This window comes from Penicillium psychrosexuale (assembly GCF_028828465.1).
Source record: "Penicillium psychrosexuale strain IBT 29551 chromosome Unknown utg000004l, whole genome shotgun sequence".
Lineage (NCBI taxonomy): Eukaryota > Fungi > Ascomycota > Eurotiomycetes > Eurotiales > Aspergillaceae > Penicillium > Penicillium psychrosexuale.
This window is the reverse complement of record NW_026643189.1, coordinates 1,314,103-1,333,179: the sequence shown is the minus strand read 5'-3', so window position 1 is coordinate 1,333,179 and position 19,077 is coordinate 1,314,103. Positions and strand designations below refer to the sequence as shown.

The following is a 19,077-nucleotide window of genomic DNA, read 5'->3' as shown; positions in this document are numbered from 1 at the left end:
CCGACGCTAAGAATACACTGAATGCGGTCAGTGACGTTGCCACGCGCCCCCAAATCCATCTGCCTTCCACAACACCTATCCTCATCCTCTATATTATCTATAACCGACATCATGGTTCGCAAAGACCCTATCTTCGAAGCCCGCACAAATGTCAAGGTGAGTTGCCTCCGCGCACTCTGTTCCCCCTCACACCGTGCATGACCCCGCCCATGCATGAAACCAGCTAATCTTCCCCAGCTACACTCCAACCGACTAAAGAAAGAAGCCATCCGGGCCGAGGCGACCTTCAAATCCGAAAAGGCCAAAGCCGACAAGGCGATGAAAAACCGCGAGTTCCAAATCGCCCGCATCCACGCCGCCTCCGCCGTGCGAGAGAAGCGACGCCAAGTAACGCTCAAATCCGAAGCCGCACGCGCCGATGTCATCATCAATGAACTCAAGGCCGCCCAGAGCACGCGCGACACATCCCGCACGCTCGCTATGGCGTCGCGGGGCCTGGACGCTGCCTCGCGGAGCGTCAACCTCGAACACCTCGTCTCGCACGCTAACAACTTCCTCGCCCGGTCGGAGGACTTCAAGATCGCGAGTAGTGCGATCGAGGATGTCGCACAGGGTATATCGATGCAGGAATACGGTGCGGAGGGCGAGGCTGATGTGGATCGGCTTATGGAACAGCTGGCTGATGATGCGGGTGTTGATATGCGCTTGAACCTTGAGGCGGATGCTGCGCCTAAGGAGGAGGTTAAGGAGCCTAAGCAGGTGGATGCCGAGGCCGAGGATGGTTTAGGTGCCAGGCTACGGGCTTTACGGGCTGCTAATTGAGCAAATCAGTTATGCTTTCTTTTCCTCCTGGGTACCTCCGGATTTACGGGACTGTCAATCCCCTATATAGATTTCCTCGCGATCTCTGGACTTTGCAACACTGACGATCCACGAAGTTACGCTTGTATTTTCTGCGCTGTTCGTATTCAACGAAGATTTTTTTTTTCATGCATGGGCTAGTCCAATTTTGTGTGCTTTCCATGCTAACCTTGGGACAAAAGTCCAAAAAAAGACCAGTCCGTGAGGCGAAAAGGCTAGGGTCCAGGGACTAGATCGTAAACAGACTAGAACCTCCACTTCGCTCTGGCAATTGAGGAACATCGCCAATCACATCGGGGCATCTGCCTACTCTAAAGCAGGCTTAGGCGACAACAGCGCCCCCAAATGACCAGAAAAATTCAGGGTCTTTCAGAGGCGCTATTAACGTTTTTTTTTATTAAAGCGATGGATCCCTCGTTTGTGACTGTTTTCCCTGCAAAGTCCCAGGACCACTCAAGATGGCGCCTTCACACTCGTTTATTCTTTTCTTGTCATTCGTTTTGACCTGCGTTCAGGCTGCCCCTTGGATCGTGACGGAGGTCTACGAGCAAGACGTTACTACTGATTACTATTCCGAGGTGGTCACCGAGGTCCATGAAATTACTCCAACTGCAACTTTGCCAGCTGAGGCCCTGTCCACCATTACCTCCACCGATACCATCTATGACTACACCGTTGTCGAAAAGCTGTATCCCACCGGCTATGGCACGGCGCTTGGCTTCGACGCCGGCTACGACACCGTGGATAGTGACGGAAACTACCACAGCACCATCTACCGGGTCAACCTGACTTTCTCAGCCCCGACAGCCTGCTCCACTCAATGGACCATCACGACCGCTGCCGCCGTCACCCCGCCCTATGAGATCGCCGCCTTGCTGCCCAGGGATAATGTAATAACCTCGACCTCGGTCGACAGCGCCCAGCCATTCCAGACCACCACCTACATCTACGAAATAGTATTCGTGGAACCCACCCAGATCCCCAGCCCAACCCTGAGCTCTCTGAGCTCCTACAACGCCCCTACCTCGCGATACATAGGTAGCAAATGCCAGTACACCGACAGCAGCGACTACAGCGGCAACTCCGGATACTACACCGGCCTGTCCAGCGGACCAGGAACCACCGGCTACAGCGGCGGATCATCTGGCTACTACGACTACGACGACGACTACAACTGGTTCACCAGCACATGGGGATCCGACGTCGGCATCTCCTACCTCGCAATCGTCCTGATCTGTGCACTGGGCTGGATCGGCATTGTCTTCATCTTGGGCATGATCGAGGCCTGGGTGCGCTTCCGTCGTCTCATGACGGGCTGGCAGACCCGCCGGGGCTTCCCTCTTTTCTGGTCTTTCATTCTGCTCCCGCTTTCCCTTTTCTGTCTGTTTTGTTTCCGGAAGGGCTACCGCGCCCGTAGCAAAGAGGACGCTGTGATCCTTAAGAAGAGGTGGGATGCCATGGGTTTCTGGACGAAGATGCGCTTGTTCTTCGCTTGGGGTTTCCGCTTCAAGTACCCGACTGTCTTGGGCCCGGCTCCTGCCACCGTTAAGGCGAGTAAGAGGCCTGATGAGTCGGGTCCGCGTCTGTTGGACGTTACTCCCCCCGGTACTAGTGCGCCGTCGCGAGCTGCGTCGACGGAGGTTGCGCCCGCTGCTGGTCCGGAGATGGCTCAGGCTCCAGCTCAGCCTCATGTTGCTCCGCAGGCTTCTGGTGCTCTTCCGGGCCATGATGTGGAGGCTGGTCCAGCTCACTAGGCTTCATTCGGATGATATGTGATCGTTTGTTATGTTGATTCGGATCTATATGCACTGTCGTTTTAAGTCATGGAAATACCAACGGTCTTGTTTTCGAGCTTGTATTTAGCTACTAATCTTTAATTGATACCACCCACTCGTTATGACATGCGTACATAGCCATTGCAAAAATCAAGATATCATCTCGAGCTAGTTACAGCCCACGATAATGATCCAGTGAATATCTATCAATGCCACTATCAATATACACATAATCGAATTGGGAAACAAGACATAACGTTGTTAAAATATATAGTACCTCTGTTGTACACTACGTAGTGAGTCGCTAAAAGCGAAAATTCATCCGCACCAAATTAAAAACATTAATTGATCCAATCAATATGCTCTTCCATCAACAAACCCCAAAAAGAAAAGAGCAAAAAAGAAATCTCAGGTTTGGTTTTAGGAATAGCCGAACGCGGGGGTCGAACCCGCAGCCTTAAGATTAAGAGTCTTACGCTCTACCGATTGAGCTAGCCCGGCCGGGCTGTTAGAATAGGCAGCCCTATTACGCTACATGAGCCAAAACCACCGATCGCGAATTGTTCCCGACTTCCCGTATCTCCTTTAGTGTCCATGACTTCAGTCAAAACACTTATTCATGGAGCTCGAGTCGGCAGGTCCAACCTCTAGCCAACATGGAAAACAAGCCGCATGCTTAAACTGTCGACGGAGCAAAATCCGCTGCAACCGCCAGGCAGGCGAGTCCAGCTGCGAGAAATGTAAGCAAACCAATGCGGAGTGTATTGTGCCCAACCATCATCTGGGTCGACAAAAGGGTGTCAAAAAGTGAGTCGGGTCACGTAAGGTTGTGGAGTATAATACTGACTGGAGCTTAGCAAACGAAAAGGCCTGGAGAAAGCGATACATCAGATCGAGCAGGCAATCAAGCGGCCGAAGGTCGACTCTGCTAGTGACGATGAGGCCCAAAGAGCCATTTCGGTCCTCCAGGATCTCCTCGGTCAAGCCCGGGGCCAGTTAATGCAAAATGAGCATGAGCATGAGCGTCGCTTTTCAGAGACATCAGATCACCCGCGCATGACGTCTCCGCGTGATATTCAAGCGGAGGATGGTCTTACTCTGGATGATGCGGAAAATCCTCTGCAGCTGCTTGCTAGAGCTTCGAATCTTCAGATTTCGCCGGTTGGGACGCGGCGTGCGCCAGTATCTCCACTGCCGTTGTCAGAGGGCCCGTCATTATATCAGAACACTTCCCAGGGAGAACAGGCCGCCAAATCCTTTTTTGTTCCCGCGGGAGCGAATCTAGATGTTGGACCTGATATGGATCCTATTGGGTTGGGCTTGGTCACATTTGATGAGTCGGAGTCCTTATTCTCGTTGTAAGTAGTCTGGTTTCTATTGTTAAACATATCTAAATGATAACTGACAAACCAAGCTTCTATCAACATCTCGCACATACTCGATGGGGCCTCGATCCCTTGATACACACCCCATCCTTTGTGCGGTCCCAGTCGGCTTTTCTATTTACTTCGATAATGGCAGGCGCAGCCCTATTTTTGCCGTCTGCGTCTGCCTTATCTAAGAGGTTATCGCGGCATTGCAAATGGCTTGCAAAGCGAGTGATCACACAACGCTATAAGTCCGTTGAGATTGTTCTGGCTTTCATGGTGAACGTTCCATGGATGTCTCCAGGTGACAGACTAGGAGACGATGATACTTGCTCCTATATTGCCATGGCTCTCACTGTTGCTCTAGACTTATCTTTGAACAAGATTATCTCGCCTTCTTCGAGCTTTGACCAAGAACTTATGAATCGCCTGGCGCGAGCAGAGTGCGTCGACGCTAAGAGGGCTTTACACATGGATGGATTCCATGACATTGACCCGTGTTCAGAATGGGGCGTCAGGCTGCTGCGAAGACGCGAAAGAGCTTGGATTGCGTTGTATGTTGTTGAGAGAGGGTACGTTTGATTTTCCCAGTGGTGCATTTGGGTCTGACACTAACTTTCTCAGTGTTTGTCTTGCGCGTGGACGAAGCTATACGGTCCCTTCAACAACGCTCATCGAAAACTGCGATCGTTGGCACCTTTCCAACATTGCAGACCCGCGTGACGGTCCTATGAGTTCCGTGGCAGTTCTTCGAAGGGACCTTGTAGGTGCCATCCCGAGTCTCAAAATCCATCACAGATACCCGTATCAGGCTATTAATTCCACTCTAACGATTTCAGGATGGACTATTTCAGAACGTTAAATCAAGCTGTGATAATTATCACATCGTTGATACCGGCTCGGAGGCTGCTCAGTCGTATGGTATTATGTCTTGATGAATATCATTTATATACTGACCATATCACAGGATCAAGAAAACCATTCAAACTTTCTACGAGAGGTGGTATGCAACATGGGCCTTGTCAATTGGGGAAGGAGACAGTAAGCATAATACCAGACATTGATTGACTCATTATTAACTATTCAAAGCACGCTCTCTACCCCCCTACGTCGAGATTCTTGTCACGCATACTCAATTATCCACATACGGTGGTGTCATCAACCACCGAACAGCTCCAATCGAAGTGAAACGTTTCTTCCGAGCCGCCGGTCTATCATCTGCACTGAACGTCCTACGAGCAGCCATCCAGGGCGAATCTCGCCTGAAATCAATGCCAAACAACACCGTCATAATGATCTCCTTCGCCGCCTGCTCCGCCCTCAGCCTCAGCGTAACACCCGGCGACAGCAAATCCGGTCTAGCACCAAGCGTCCGAAACCTCATCGAAGAGACAGCCGGCGTCCTAGAGAGAATCGGCGCAACACCAAGTCACCGAAGCGGCGCCTCCGTGCTGTACGGGAGATTCCTGCGTGAGTTGATCCGGCGCGCACCAGCCTTCCCTCTCCAATCCCGAGGAAATCTAGGCGAAGTTCATCCATCCGAGGCATTTCAGTCTGCATGTCTGGATGATCGTCCGCTGCCAGTGGCAATACCTGAGGACCTCTGGTTTGAGCCTTTGCAGTTCTCTGCTATGTCTGATGATCAGATCGTCGATGCAGTCAATCGGGCGGGCACGGCGTTTGGTGCGTCGATCCCGGATGTGCCTCTTGATGATATGCTTAATTGGGATTGGCTCGACTCTGCCAATGCGGATTTCAATCTTCAGTAGTTTCTCTTGCCTTGATCTGATCAGACATTGGTTTTCTGAACGTATTCTTATTAGCGGCTTCAATATATATCTTGATACCCTTTTGTTTAGCATATCATCCTTGAGGGCCATTTTGGCCAACGTCATCGTCCCCTCTCCGAAGTATGAAGGAGTCACATCTTCAACCATACGATGTTTTATACACAATCCCTACTGTGATCAATTGGCGTAAAAATTACAGTTGAAACGCGCAAACCTCACAAATGAATCAAAAGAGCTTGAGTCTAAACCTGAGAGGCCTAAGGAAGGCCATGTCGCGCCCATCTCTACAATGGTTTCCAATGCGGGTCCTTTGACAGAGCAGAGTAATGTCGGCAACGTGCGGGTATCTAGGGGAAGCTGAGGTTGTTCAAGAAGTAGTGGGCCGATTAAGGGTCTGTTGATATTGATGTTTAGTGGATACATATGACGTCATAGATAATACACACGGGGAACCTTCGGAGGCGCTCGGCATCTAGAAGTAGCCCCGACCAATGCCGTCGATGATATAACAACGCGATGATTTCATTTTTGCCTTCTCTCTTCTTTCTTTAGATCTAAACAATTACAAGCTATGTCGGCTCTTAGGATATCTACTACTTTGTCGCGTAAAGCGCTCACTGCGTGTCGACCGCGACTGTTCATTGGTGTCCGCGCCAGCGTGCGCCCCCTGCAGCCATTCAGCACCAGCACCACTAGATACTCCCTAACCACACCATCAGCACCTCTCGCTCCTAAGATCGATCGCAGCCGCTCAAAGCTATACAAAGATGCCGATGCCGCTGTTGCCGATATCAAGAGTGGATCGACGATCCTTAGCTCTGGGTTCGGTCTTTGCGGAGTCGCCGGTATGTGGATGAATAAATAACCGGCGTGAGAATTACAGAGCTGATATGCAGTGTAGAAACCATCATCAATGCTATGCACCGTCGGGGCGCTGATCAATTGCACTCCCTGACGGCCATTTCTAACAATGCCGGTTCCGCGGCGGGAGGCCTTTCGATACTCTCGAAGAATGGCCAGATCAACCGTCTGATCCTTTCATACCTCGGGAACAATAAGGCGTTGGAGAAGAAGTACTTGACGGGACATACGGCTATTGAGCTCTGTCCGCAGGGCACTTTGGCTGAACGTCTTCGTGCTGGGGGTGCTGGCATTCCGGCTTTCTATACTCCAACTGGTGCCCGTATGTATAGCTTCTCTTCTGGTTCTAGATATTAGTCGCTGACAAGACAAGACACTTTTATTCAGGAGGGGAAAATTCCCGTTCGCATGGATGAGTCTGGTAAAGTTCTGGAGTCTGGCAAGGCGCGCGAGACCCGAGAGTTCAACGGCAAGACATATCTCATGGAAGAAGCCTTGACCGGAGATGTAGCTATTCTCAGAGCCTGGAAAGTGGACGAGGCTGGTAACTGCGTATTCCGGTGAGTTTCAGTACCTGTCTGTGTCCTAGAATGGATACTAACATTGATTAGATATACTACCAAAGCATTTGGCCCTATCATGGCCAAAGCCGCAACACTGACCATTGTGGAGGCTGAGAACATCGTCCCAGTTGGCGCTATTGATGCTAATGACGTGGACCTACCGGGTATCTACGTGGATCGGATCGTTCCTGCCACAGACGAAAAGCACATTGAAAACAAGAAGTTGCGCCAGGAGCCCTCTGTAGCTGGGCCTACTAAAAGTGCGGCTCAGCTTCAAAGAGATCTGATTGCTCGTCGGGCGGCTAAGGAGCTTAAGCCAGGATTCTATGTGAATCTGGGCGTTGGTATTCCTACGTTGGCACCATCGTTCCTACCCAAGGACGTGAAGGTTTGGATTCAGTCGGAGAATGGTATTTTGGGAATGGTAAGTTTCTACCTCTTTTACACAGGCCGTTCTAACAATATTCAGGGTGATTATCCCACGGAGGAAACACTGGATCCGTAAGTTGTTCCCATATGTGATGACCTGAACTTTCCCTAACTCAGACCAGCGATATTATCAATGCCGGAAAAGAGACTGTGACCTTGGTTCCTGGAGCCGCCACATTCGACAGCGCCGAGTCCTTCGGTATGATTCGCGGAGGTCATGTAGATGTGTCTATTCTCGGTGCGCTGCAAGTGAGTGCCAATGGCGATCTGGCCAACTATATGATCCCTGGCAAGATATTCAAGGGTATGGGAGGAGCAATGGATTTGATCTCAAACCCGGACAAGACCAAGATCGTGGTTGCCACGAGCCACGTCGCTAAGGATGGAACGTCTAAGATTGTACAAAAGTGCACTCTGCCGTTGACTGGTGCTAAGGTTGTTAGCACTATCATTACAAACCTGGTAAGTGCGACGACCCTAATTGATTTTAAACCAAAACTGACAAAAAGTACAGTGTGTCTTCCAGGTGAACCGGGCCACCGGAGAACTCACACTGACGGAGCTTGCTCCGGGTGTTGAGGTGGAAGAAGTACAAAGCAAGACGGATGCCAAGTTCACCGTTGCCGATACACTTGAGATCATGGAATAAAGTCACTCCGACACCGAGCATGATATGAGACAAAGAGCGTTCTTTTCTCGTGTCTCCTATAAATAGCCTGTACATCCTTCATTTATTCCTTCGCTTAATTTCGAAGTTATACAATCCCACCAGAATTAGGCAGACGTATTTTGGGGTGGACCCGATAAGCCTCATAAAATAAGCTTAGCCGGTGCCCAGCCCTTGGAAAAAGCTTGTCCTTTTTCTTTCCCTCCCAAGTTCAACATGGCCTTTCATCCATCTGCTCTAGAGTCTATTCCGGAGCATGAAGCATTTATCTTAGTCGATCTTGAAGTGAGAAATACATCGCCCTACATGAAGCCCAGACGACCCTCTTTCTCGATTTTGAAATGCTCGCACCCAGAATGCATTGCATATCCACGCTCTAAGAGAGCCATTTTCTGTCGCGTAGTGCAGCGACCTCTCTGGGCACTGATTTTCGTCTTGTGCGTACCTGCTGCCCAAGTCTACATCCCGTTGTGATTTGTTGGCCGTTGGATTGTGTTCCCCACATCTGACTCGTCGTGCTTGTTTGTGCTAACAATGTCTCACTGCAGCGGTATCATCAATCTCTTCATCGTTGCGTGGCAATGGGTTTTTTATCTCTTTCGACATGACACCTCGTTGGCTATTTTCCCCGGGGAACGCCACTCAAGGTTTTCCGACTGGTCTACCAACGGTGTCATTCCCGTACCATGCCACTCGCACAACGACTACTGGCGCCACATCCCCCTACGCTCAGCACTTCATGCAGGCTGTATCAGCGTCGAGGCTGACGTCTGGCCATGGGGAAATGACATTCTAGTCGGCCATTCACGTTCAACAGTCCACCGGGGCACACTGCAGAGCCTGTATCTTGACCCGCTGCTGAAGATACTCGACACACACAATGCACCGCCTTCCCGAAGCTGGCCGCACGTCATGAATCAGGAAATAGTCGGGGTGTTTCCTAATGACCCAAAGCAGACTCTCACCTTACTGGTTGATTGCAAAACCGAGGGTGATCGCACCTGGCAGCTTCTTGTCGAACAGCTGAACCCGTTTCGTGAAAAGGGTTACCTGACTCACTTCAATGGCTCTGATATCGTATACGGCCCAGTTACTATCGTTGCCAGTGGAGATGCGCCTTTTCACCTACTGTTGGAGAACACAACCTACCGCGACGTCTTCTATGATGCACCTCTTGGCAACTTGACCTTTCCCACCGAGATAACGGCAAACGACAAAAAACCAATGGACTCTACCTATAACCCATCCAACAGCTATTATGCATCAGCAGACTTCCGCAAGGTTATCGGGCCTCTTTCTCTTAGCCGTCTGTCAGATATCCAGCTTGCTATTCTTCGGAGCCAAGTATTTGAAGCTCACAAGTTGGGACTGAAGGTGCGGTACTGGGGAACTCCCACCTGGCCCATTGGACTGCGGAATCATGTTTGGAATGTACTTGTGCATGAGGGTGTGGACGTGTTAAATACAGATGATTTGCGTGGTGCAACTAAGCAGGACTGGAAGCCTCATCACTGGTGGCAGTGGTGGGTATGAGATAATTTATGCAGAATAATGCGTTGAATTTTAAAATTAACTGGCTTGCTATAATTACCCAGAGCCACAATCAGTATATTTGTAGAGCACATCGATATGTCTACTAGATAACATTGCCATCATAGAACCATCATGAACTCCGGGTTACGGTCATCATTATACCCTGCGTATTGATCATACTTACCCTGCCTTTTGTCTCGATTGATCTTTGCGCAGTAGAGCACATTAAACAGAATCCTATGAAAATCAGCGATCGCCCTTGAACCGATAATAATAAATGCACTCACATAAACCATGCAAATACCAACAAACCAAGGATAATGGTATGTCCACGGTGGAAGAGAGGGCCATCTCGAGATGGATAGTTAAAAGCTATAGTACTGATGTCAGTGATCTGTACAAAGAAATAAATTTAGTGTGTGGGTAATTTACTCGAAACGAATCCTCCAGCATTTGCAATTGCCAACTGCAACGCCGATGTAGTGGCTCTTTTGTAATGTCCCGCAGAGTTGTTCGACAACCACACCAAGATGCACGGCACACTGGCGTATTGGCCAGTTGCCATGAGGAAGGTCATGCCGTATTGAACGCGAGGGGAGTTAATGTTGGCGATGGCTGCATATCCAATGATGGCGATTGGGAGAGTGAAGAGCATTATCACGCCTCGCAGACGGAGACGATCGGAGATGATGGCGACAACGACTAAAAAGTTGGTGAGCGTTTGACGAGATCTTAGCGAAAGCAGACAAACCTGTAATTACGGCTGCGACAGCATAAGGTATCACAGACCACAACTGAACCTCGTTGGCATCTTTGGCAAAACCGAGGTTTTTGATAATTGTCGGCAGCTAAAACCGTCAGTGCTTGAGACCGATGTAGAAATAGGGAAGTCATACAAACAAGCCAAAGGAGTATAGTCCAGAGAGAATGGCAAAGTACGCCGAGGCAGAGAGCCACACTTGTAGATCCAGCACACCTCGACGCACTTCGGACCATTTGAACGATTCTGCCTCCGAGGATCTGTTTAGGTTAGCCAAGCTTTCTCATCCAGCGGGTCAGAAAAGCTTACCCTTCTAGTGATCCGGGATTATCAAGCATCAGCCTTTTCCCTCCGAATTCCTTTTCCTCCGCAGTTAAAAAAGATGCAGATTCCAAGCTATTTGGAAGAACGAAGAAACTCGACACTCCAGAGACAAACGTCTGATCAACAGTCAGACAACATTTTGCTTTTAATAGCAATAACCTTCACATACCAAAAGTCCCTCGATAATCAAAATCCAGCGCCAACCTTCTATGCCTCCTCGAGGCCCGATTTCGGCCAGTCCACGAGCGAGAAGTCCTAATCTGTTATTATCGCAGAAAATCAGTGAGATTGATGAATATATACTATACCTCCAAATGCGCCCGACAGGGAAGCAGCTGTGTAGAACAAGCCAATCCGCAGAGCCAAATCGCCTCGCCGATAGAAAGAAGATAGATATAAAACCTTTCCTTGCTAGTTAACTATTGTCAATTCCATTCAACCTTGGAAACATACCATGCCAGGGAGAAGACCTCCCTCTGCGATACCCAACAAAGCCCGGACGACGACAAAACCAGCAAAATTCTGTACAAATCCTAGGCACATGGTAATGATACCCCAAATAGCCGTCAGGAACGGCAGCCAAATCTTCGGCGATGCTTTCTTGAGTACCAGATTACTCGGCAGCTCGCTTTATATCAATTAGCCTCTGACGTTGGGATCGAATAGTACACAACACACCTGCAAATATAGGTGAGATAGAACACTGCCAGGCCGATATCATACTGATGGTCTGTGATAGAAAGGTCCGCTTCCAAGCCTAGAATCTTCGCATTACCGACATTGGTCCTGTCTAAAAATGACATGAGGAAAAGCAGTGCTAGGATAGGGAGAATACTGGAAAAGTTAGCAGGCGCATGATGATTGTAATGCTTGAACTGACTGTATATCCAACTTCCACATTACCCTCCGTGTCAACTTCTGCTGATGCTCGAGGTCGTAATGTCGATCGAAGGGACCTGACTTCGCCTCTTCGAGCTCTGATACTGTTGACTTGAGTTGGTCCATGGTGACTTGGATTGTTGCTTGGCGTACGAATGATCTTATTCTCCTGTACTGTCCGTCGCAGCGTAGGATGGGGAGAAAAGAGGAAAATAATGGAAAGAAATAGCCCAGAAACAGTCAGAGAGAGCCAATTCGGCGAGCATTTCTGAGTCCGACCTCCTCACCAGCCCCCAGATCCTCACCAATGACAGAGCTTCCATACGATCGCGTCTGGATGTTTTGTTTCCCCGTATTCCCCGGATTTCGACGTGTTCCCCACTTGTAATATTACTGAAATGTTTAAGTAATTTTACTGTCTTATTACCACACTCCCGGTATCTATCGGTGCTCACTTCTAGGTTCCGTTCCCGAAACTCCCGAGCTCGGGAACACAATTGGTCTTTAGCAAATCCTGTATTTAATGGCAAGACATCCACGCTCAGAGCACAATAGCTCATCATCCGAAATGTCTAAACTTTCACCTAGCCTCAAGACATTAATCAAGGCCCCTGCTGCCCGGCCATCCACCATTCCTGCGCCAGCAAACATAACCTCGGTCTACCAAAAGATCCAACAGACCGCACAATCCAAACAGCTTTCGCAGCCATCATGGGTCGCACTATCAGTGAGTCGATTCATTCAATTATAATTGAACGCAATCTAACAAATTCCAGACTGCAGCAACGATAACCATGAACTCCCCTGAGTCCCTCGCAGCCCTCTACGAACTAGCCAGCACCAACCCGAACAAGCAAGTCGAGACAGCCGAGCTCATGCGCGAGGTCGGTCTAAAATGCATCAGTTTCAACGGTATCCCACGCACCATAAACTGCCTCAACGCCTTGAAAGCCAGCCTCCCAGACTCAGTCACCAGCCAGCTCTCCCGCACCCCCACCCGCATCCCCACCCCGGAGAACATCACCGCGATCAGCGAGCGCGGCCTTGCGCTCTGGAATTCCATCTATCGGCCATTCGAGAAGAAGCTCTTCAATAAACTAGCCGACTCACACCCCGATCTGCCGGTGCACATCCTGTACAACAACTACGGGGCCCTGTTGTCCGATCCTGAGCGGAGCACTGGCGCGTCCGTTGGGCGGATCCTGACGTCTGTTGTTGCTGTCTCGTGCTTGCGCGCTCAGTCTGGCGTTGCACCCCAGGTCACCTCGCACTTGTTTGGGTTGCGCAAGGCGATCGAGGATGGCTCATGGGCGACTGATGTCGAGGGGGAAGAGGCTGCGCGCTGGTTGGCTAGCGATGAGGGGAATACGTGGATTTTGGATAGTGTTGATGCCATCGTTGACGCTATTGGCCAGGGCGCTGGATCGAACTTTGCTCCTGGACGCGCGAAGCTGTAAACCTATAGAGGCTTTATATCACGTAACTTCAATAATATGAGTTCAAAGTTGAAGAGCCAAGGCCTCTCTGCGTGGAGTATGGAGAGAATTCGTCCGTGCGGGCGAGGCGACCATACACTGCGCTCGTTCTTTTCGGGCAGGAAATTGATTCGAGGTAAAGCTGCATGTCTGTCTGACGAGAACCCCTGGGTGGTCGGCACTTGGCAAATAAACTGTTAGTATTAGTTGGAAAACCCCCACACAGGTGTTCGTCTTAATTCCGTGCTCAGCAGAATTCCTGCGCCAAGACGCAGTGAGCTGGCCTTCCAACCACTCTTGCAGACAATTCCGCCAATTGCAGTGATATTCCGGTGACTGCGCTGCACAAGCTGCATAATCGAGTCAGAAGATACGATTATCACGAATTCGATTTCGTTATCGCATATACTAGAAGACCGTTTTGACCCGCTCGTGCATACCCTACGTGTTTGTGGCGCGAAATAAGTGATGCTGCCACTGACACTTAAACCCGTCATGTCAGTTCAATTTGTTGCCGGGCAATGGCGCCTGCGATTCGCGAGGTCACCCAGACAGTAATCGAAGCAGACACCACTTTCGTGTCAGTCATTACTCTGGGGAACACCAAGTCATGGCCAACGTTGAACTTGGTTACATTGACGGTGACCACTCCATCCACGACTATCATCGAGGTGGTCGATATAGCAGCAACCCCTGCGCCTGAGCAAATCAACTCGACCAAAAGCAATGGACTGTCAGATGAAAGCAAAGGCGCAATAGCGGGGTCTATCCTCGGCGCTACAGTCTTTCTACTGCTCTTATACTATCTTTATCTATGTCGTTTGCAATCCCGGACATCGACAAAACGATCGGCCAAAATTCCACTTGATACGGAAGACCCTACACCTCCAGATCCTGCTCCTACTGACGATCAACTGTCGAAGAAAAAGAAGACGGTTACTATATCGTCTGATCTTCCTCGATATCTTCCTCGATACCCAGGCTCGAAAAATACCAAGTTGAACATCTCACCTCTTGTGAGAATCTCAACAGAGATGAACTTGAAGACTGGGTTCGAGACAAGAGAAGGAAGATTAGGACAAAGGGTTCGCTTCATGATTCGAGAACGGGAGAAACAGAAACCAAGGAAGAAGCGCCGGAGATCTCACAGGCGTCGAAGTAAACGCAAAAGAACGAAGACAGATGATACGAAGTGAAGGGAGAAAGAGCATAGTCTTATGTACATAATTTATACTAGTATTATGGAGTGTCCCCTGGAAGATAAGCTTCAACTTTTCAGCCAGTCAAAATCTCGGGAATCAGCACTTCGGCGAGTGGAGTTTCGGCGATCTCTCGGAGACCTGCCCTCTTCGGACACCTGAACGCATTCGGCAACAGGGCCGTCGGACGGGTCGTAAGTTGTGATCAATAATTTAACACTTGACTCAATTCTCTATAAACCTCGGCTATTACTATATTAGGCAATTTTCTAGAAACAAAATATTTGATCGGTCATCTTCCCCACCACCCCTGGCTTTGTGAAGCCCAGCGCAACCAAATTCTTCTTAGTGGCATTGACCATTCCAGGCGGCCCACATAGCATCACCTTAGTGTCCGGCGAAGGCGCAGGGAGCTGCTTTGCCAGAACTGCCTGGTCCACGAATCCCGATCCATAGGTCCAGCCCTCGGGCGCAGAGTCTAGCATATACCACAGCTTGAAGTTCTTCGGGTATTGGCGCGCGAAGCGTTCAAGCTCTTCGCGTAAGAGAATGTCAGACTCGCTGCGGTTCGCATAAACCAGACTAACTTCTGTCGTGTCGGTGTCATTCTCGCAAATCGCCCGGATAAGCTGGAACATGGGTGTGATGCCTGTGCCGCCGGCCACCATACCGATCTTGCGACAAAGACCTTGTGTGTAACGCATAGAGCCCTTGGGCCCGCGGAATTCGACTTCTTCGCCGACAGTTAAGCCGGCCAGATACTTTCCGCTCAATAGACCGTCGGGATAGCATTTGACCACGAGTTCAATGCGGCCCCGGTCGAGGTTGTTGGAGGTAGGGGTGTATGAGCGAGTGACGCTTGCTCCGTCGATAACGGCTCTGATGGAAACATGTTGGCCAATAGGTAGCCCTAACACACCTGTGGCGGTTGGCAGGGCAAAGACGAAACGGTAGACGTTCGTTGCTAGTTCGGTCTTTTCGACGAGATGCAGGCGTTGATAATGTTGCGGGTCGAGGAAGCCGCGTGCCAGGTGCGGATCGACACGAAGCACCTTCTTTGACTTCTTATGAGGTGGGAACCGCATGAACCCAGAATCGATCTTGGTGAATCTGCTAGCCTGTCGCGCTACCATTACCCCCAGGACTGTGGAGATAGCAGAAGCGGCTAAAAAGCCGTTGATGAAGCCTCCGTGAGGTAGTCGTAGGTTCTTCAGTGGGTGAGGGATCAGTTGAGAGATGGCTCCCAGGCTCTTTGTGAGATTGTTTCTTTGGCTGATGAGGTAAAAGACTGGGGTCAATCCACCCAAAGTGAAAGCGATCGTTTTGATGGTCGATGACGAGGAACTGGCCACTTCAGGTGCTTTTTGGGAGACCACACGCACTGTCTTAGGCTGGACGTACTGATGAGCATCCTTCAAAGTGCCCACCAAGAAGGGCTGCATGATCTCGCGGGCGTCTTCAGAATGCCCAACATCCTCATAGTCTGCTGTGGCATCAGTGCCAGCTACCTCGAGGAGAACCTCTGGACCACCTGGGTGATCTTGCAGATATTTTGTGAGGTCAAAGACTGTCGTAATGTTAGCACCGTCTTTTTTAATGATTAAGGGGAAGTTACCTTGTCCGTGGATCACCATCCAGGTATCACCCTTGGTGTTATGTGCTGCCACATCTTTCAATGTATACTCTGGCAGCTCGACCTTGAGCTCTTTTGTTTCTGGAATGGACATTGTGAATGAATGATTTTGCAAAAACCAAAAGGACGGAGTCTTAATTTAATATCACGACGAGGACTCCGTACTGGAACATGGAATTATCGCAATAGCCCACTTAGCACCTCCGATATTTGCATAAAACGAGCCTACCAGCAAGGAGGGATTGAAAATGCCTCGGCATCTTGAAGAAAAATAATTAAAAAAAACCTCTACCTTGACGGTGGGGCCGTTTGAGACGGCACATTTCGCGCCAGTGCCACCGGCACAGCGAGTCCGAAATAACGTCCGCGCTATGTTGTATTCTCCTATTTTGCAATCTGATGATACTGTGGATCCTAATTTGAGAAATATTTTGAACCGAGGCTCGCAGAGATATGCCTCTGCTTCATTATGACATGAAAATGAGTCGGGATGCGCTTTCATGAATAGTGGAGTCAACTATGCAGTTTCAAATGGCTCAGATAATAAGATCCTTATAAATGTGAGGAGGGCCCTTCCAGAGAGAAAGAACACGTTATTATTCTCATTCCCATTTCACGATGGTTGCCAAAAATTTCCACTTGTTGGGCGAGGCTATCACCTCAGCTCGCCCAATCGAGGTAGAGACAACGGTCGACTACGAAGGACTTCAGCACCTTATTGCTGGTCAATTTGCCATCGTTGAGCCAAGTGGTAAGTATTTATCGCATTGACTCTGATATCATTCTAATTCTCAAGTTAGGCATCGGATTCCAGTCAGAGGATTCGATCTTGTCCACCCCCTCGGAGATCCTTGCCAACGAAGGGCCCATCGCCATCTCAATAGATGGTAAGGCAGTACGGGAGATTCCCGGTCCCAAGGGACTGCCATTCGTGGGAAACTTCTTCGAGATCTACCCCGATCACTTGGGAAACCACCAGCGTCTATTCGAACAATATGGACCTATCATTCAAACCACCAACATGGGCCGGACAGTCTACCACACCAATGACCCCGCGCTATCGGCAATTGTTTTTGCCGAGTCTGATTTCTTTACCAAGAAAATCAACGAGGCACACCCTTTATACCCCATCAAGAACCAGCAGGCCGGTGTGTTCTTGGGTGACACCGATACACCTGAATGGCGTGCAGCACACAAGTTCCTTCCGCCGGCGCTCGGTCCGAAAGCAGTGCGCCACTACGCTCCCACTATGCAAGCCACCGTCGAGGATTCATTCAATGTGTTCGACGAGCTAGACGAGCGCGGCGAGGCTTGGAACGTCTACCCATACATGCTCAAGCTCGGTGCGCAGGCCGTGGGCAAGCTGGTTCTCGGTATGGACTTCAAGCATTTCTCTGCCGTGGATGCGCCACCTCACGAACTGGTCTACCGAATTGCCGAGTCGTTGGAGCTTAACAAGAAGGTGACCGCCCGTGGTGATTGGTACGCCAAGTTGCCTTTTGGTGACCCGCAACGTCTACGGGACGCTCGCTATCGTATTATTGAGATGGTCAACGAGTCTATTCAAAATGCCTCTCGTAATGGCATCGAAGATCTCCCGTTGCAGGATGCTGCATTGCAGGCCTCCAACATGATTGGTAAGTTGAATGACTAGAAGTTGCAAGGCTTGAGCTAACGCCTAGCCAGATTATATTATTCGCGCCACCGATAACAAGGGCGAGAAACTGCCCAAGACCAGTCTGATGGAGGCGTTAGTGGTAGCCACCGGCGCTGGTTTCACAACTACCAGCTCATTGCTGTCGTGGCTGCTTTATTCGGTAGTCAATTATCCCGGCATGCAGGAGAGACTCCTACAGGAATTGATTGACAACGACATCGACGCCGATACCCCAATGACCGCAGATCTGACGGACCGTCTGACATTCTTGGACAAGTTCATCAAAGAAACCCAGCGCCGTCATAACCCCTCATACCAGCCTGCGCGCACAGCCAAAGTCGACATGATTCTCCCAGGCGGATACAAGCTCCCCGAAGAATCTATCATCATTCCCGCCCTTCACCACATACACAACAATCCAGCAGTCTGGTCTAACCCAGCACGGTTTGACCCGGATCGTTGGGATACAGCGGAAGTTAAGAACCGTCATAAGACTGCGTATATCCCCTTCGCTGCCGGACCGCGCATGTGCATTGGGTTCAACTTTGCCTTGCAGGAAGTCAAAGTATTCTTGCCCAAGTTGTTATACCGGTACAAGTTCACGAAAGAGAATGATGGGGCAGTCGAGTATGACCCCATGTTCCAGTTGATCCGTCCTACCAACTTGTATGTGCGGGCGGAACGACGAGTGAAATGGCCTCCCAAGACTGAGCAGTGATGAGAATATCCTTTGTACATAATAATTTTGTTTATATTCAAAAAGAATTAATATTTTCTTCAATTAACGTTGCGGATTAACTGTTGGTGCGGCTGCCTAGGGAACTGACCTATAGAACCAATCAACTTCCTTGGTCACCAACGCCAAACAACAACAACAAGGCGCGTAAGACCAAAAACAAATCAGCCATCAAGCCGTACCAAGCCCAGATTCTCATCCCTCTTTCCATTTTGTTCCTGACAGGACAACTCTTCAACAGGCTTCAACCACCTCCCAGTATGGAGCCCACCATATCAGAGCATGAGTCCGAAACAAAGTGGGACGAAGGTCAGATTTGGGTCAAAACCTGCCACAGCGTTACTAGGAAGCTCCTCGCTCGTCTTTTCTCTCGCCATAACGAGCAAAAATTGCACATGACTATTACTGAACTAGACCTATCCTCCGGTGATTCCCTAGACTATGGCCCATGCTTTATCAATCCTTTTCCCCGTGATAAAATGAGCGAATATGTGGACCATGAACAGCCTTGGGACAAATTCAACATCCACGGCTTGAATATCCTCGATAGTCCGGAGTTATACAGATT

The 19,077-nt window shown here is 49.8% G+C and overlaps 10 protein-coding genes across 10 annotated transcripts; 8 read left to right on the top strand and 2 right to left on the bottom strand.

Moving 5' to 3' along the window:
* Positions 1 to 111: 111 nt before the first annotated feature.
* Positions 112 to 822, top strand: N7518_006309 (putative SNF7 family protein Fti1/Did2; the record flags this gene model as incomplete). The annotated part of the gene is made up of 2 exons (XM_057187236.1): positions 112 to 156; positions 238 to 822. The coding sequence occupies 2 exons, from the start codon at positions 112 to 114 to the stop codon at positions 820 to 822; spliced, it is 630 nt and encodes a 209-aa protein (XP_057038939.1).
* Positions 823 to 1,319: 497 nt separating this feature from the next.
* On the top strand, positions 1,320 to 2,615 carry N7518_006308 (uncharacterized protein; the record flags this gene model as incomplete). Its single annotated transcript, XM_057187235.1, has 1 exon — positions 1,320 to 2,615. The coding sequence occupies one exon, from the start codon at positions 1,320 to 1,322 to the stop codon at positions 2,613 to 2,615; it is 1,296 nt and encodes a 431-aa protein (XP_057038938.1).
* A 640-nt stretch (positions 2,616 to 3,255) lies between these two features.
* On the top strand, positions 3,256 to 5,772 carry N7518_006307 (Zn(II)2Cys6 transcription factor; the record flags this gene model as incomplete). Its single annotated transcript, XM_057187234.1, has 7 exons — positions 3,256 to 3,443; positions 3,494 to 3,994; positions 4,051 to 4,575; positions 4,628 to 4,766; positions 4,843 to 4,919; positions 4,971 to 5,044; positions 5,093 to 5,772. The coding sequence occupies 7 exons, from the start codon at positions 3,256 to 3,258 to the stop codon at positions 5,770 to 5,772; spliced, it is 2,184 nt and encodes a 727-aa protein (XP_057038937.1).
* A 592-nt stretch (positions 5,773 to 6,364) lies between these two features.
* Positions 6,365 to 8,295, top strand: N7518_006306 (3-oxoacid CoA-transferase; the record flags this gene model as incomplete). Its single annotated transcript, XM_057187233.1, has 7 exons — positions 6,365 to 6,638; positions 6,695 to 6,976; positions 7,028 to 7,214; positions 7,266 to 7,641; positions 7,687 to 7,718; positions 7,769 to 8,108; positions 8,161 to 8,295. The coding sequence occupies 7 exons, from the start codon at positions 6,365 to 6,367 to the stop codon at positions 8,293 to 8,295; spliced, it is 1,626 nt and encodes a 541-aa protein (XP_057038936.1).
* A 234-nt stretch (positions 8,296 to 8,529) lies between these two features.
* N7518_006305 (phosphatidylinositol-specific phospholipase C/glycerophosphodiester phosphodiesterase family protein) lies at positions 8,530 to 9,846 on the top strand (the record flags this gene model as incomplete). The annotated part of the gene is made up of 2 exons (XM_057187232.1): positions 8,530 to 8,750; positions 8,862 to 9,846. The coding sequence occupies 2 exons, from the start codon at positions 8,530 to 8,532 to the stop codon at positions 9,844 to 9,846; spliced, it is 1,206 nt and encodes a 401-aa protein (XP_057038935.1).
* Positions 9,847 to 9,965: 119 nt separating this feature from the next.
* On the bottom strand, positions 9,966 to 11,935 carry N7518_006304 (uncharacterized protein; the record flags this gene model as incomplete). Its single annotated transcript, XM_057187231.1, has 11 exons — positions 9,966 to 10,083; positions 10,134 to 10,218; positions 10,279 to 10,548; positions 10,598 to 10,694; positions 10,743 to 10,866; positions 10,916 to 11,046; positions 11,100 to 11,185; positions 11,239 to 11,341; positions 11,384 to 11,558; positions 11,609 to 11,764; positions 11,811 to 11,935. The coding sequence occupies 11 exons, from the start codon at positions 11,933 to 11,935 to the stop codon at positions 9,966 to 9,968; spliced, it is 1,470 nt and encodes a 489-aa protein (XP_057038934.1).
* A 397-nt stretch (positions 11,936 to 12,332) lies between these two features.
* N7518_006303 (uncharacterized protein) lies at positions 12,333 to 13,266 on the top strand (the record flags this gene model as incomplete). Its single annotated transcript, XM_057187230.1, has 2 exons — positions 12,333 to 12,536; positions 12,586 to 13,266. 2 exons carry the CDS (start codon positions 12,333 to 12,335, stop codon positions 13,264 to 13,266), a joined length of 885 nt encoding a protein of 294 aa, XP_057038933.1.
* A 539-nt stretch (positions 13,267 to 13,805) lies between these two features.
* Positions 13,806 to 14,480, top strand: N7518_006302 (uncharacterized protein; the record flags this gene model as incomplete). The annotated part of the gene is made up of 1 exon (XM_057187229.1): positions 13,806 to 14,480. The coding sequence occupies one exon, from the start codon at positions 13,806 to 13,808 to the stop codon at positions 14,478 to 14,480; it is 675 nt and encodes a 224-aa protein (XP_057038932.1).
* Positions 14,481 to 14,752: 272 nt separating this feature from the next.
* On the bottom strand, positions 14,753 to 16,210 carry N7518_006301 (putative cytochrome b5 reductase; the record flags this gene model as incomplete). The annotated part of the gene is made up of 2 exons (XM_057187228.1): positions 14,753 to 16,050; positions 16,099 to 16,210. 2 exons carry the CDS (start codon positions 16,208 to 16,210, stop codon positions 14,753 to 14,755), a joined length of 1,410 nt encoding a protein of 469 aa, XP_057038931.1.
* A 524-nt stretch (positions 16,211 to 16,734) lies between these two features.
* N7518_006300 (cytochrome P450) lies at positions 16,735 to 18,491 on the top strand (the record flags this gene model as incomplete). The annotated part of the gene is made up of 3 exons (XM_057187227.1): positions 16,735 to 16,867; positions 16,917 to 17,753; positions 17,803 to 18,491. 3 exons carry the CDS (start codon positions 16,735 to 16,737, stop codon positions 18,489 to 18,491), a joined length of 1,659 nt encoding a protein of 552 aa, XP_057038930.1.
* Positions 18,492 to 19,077: the final 586 nt, after the last annotated feature.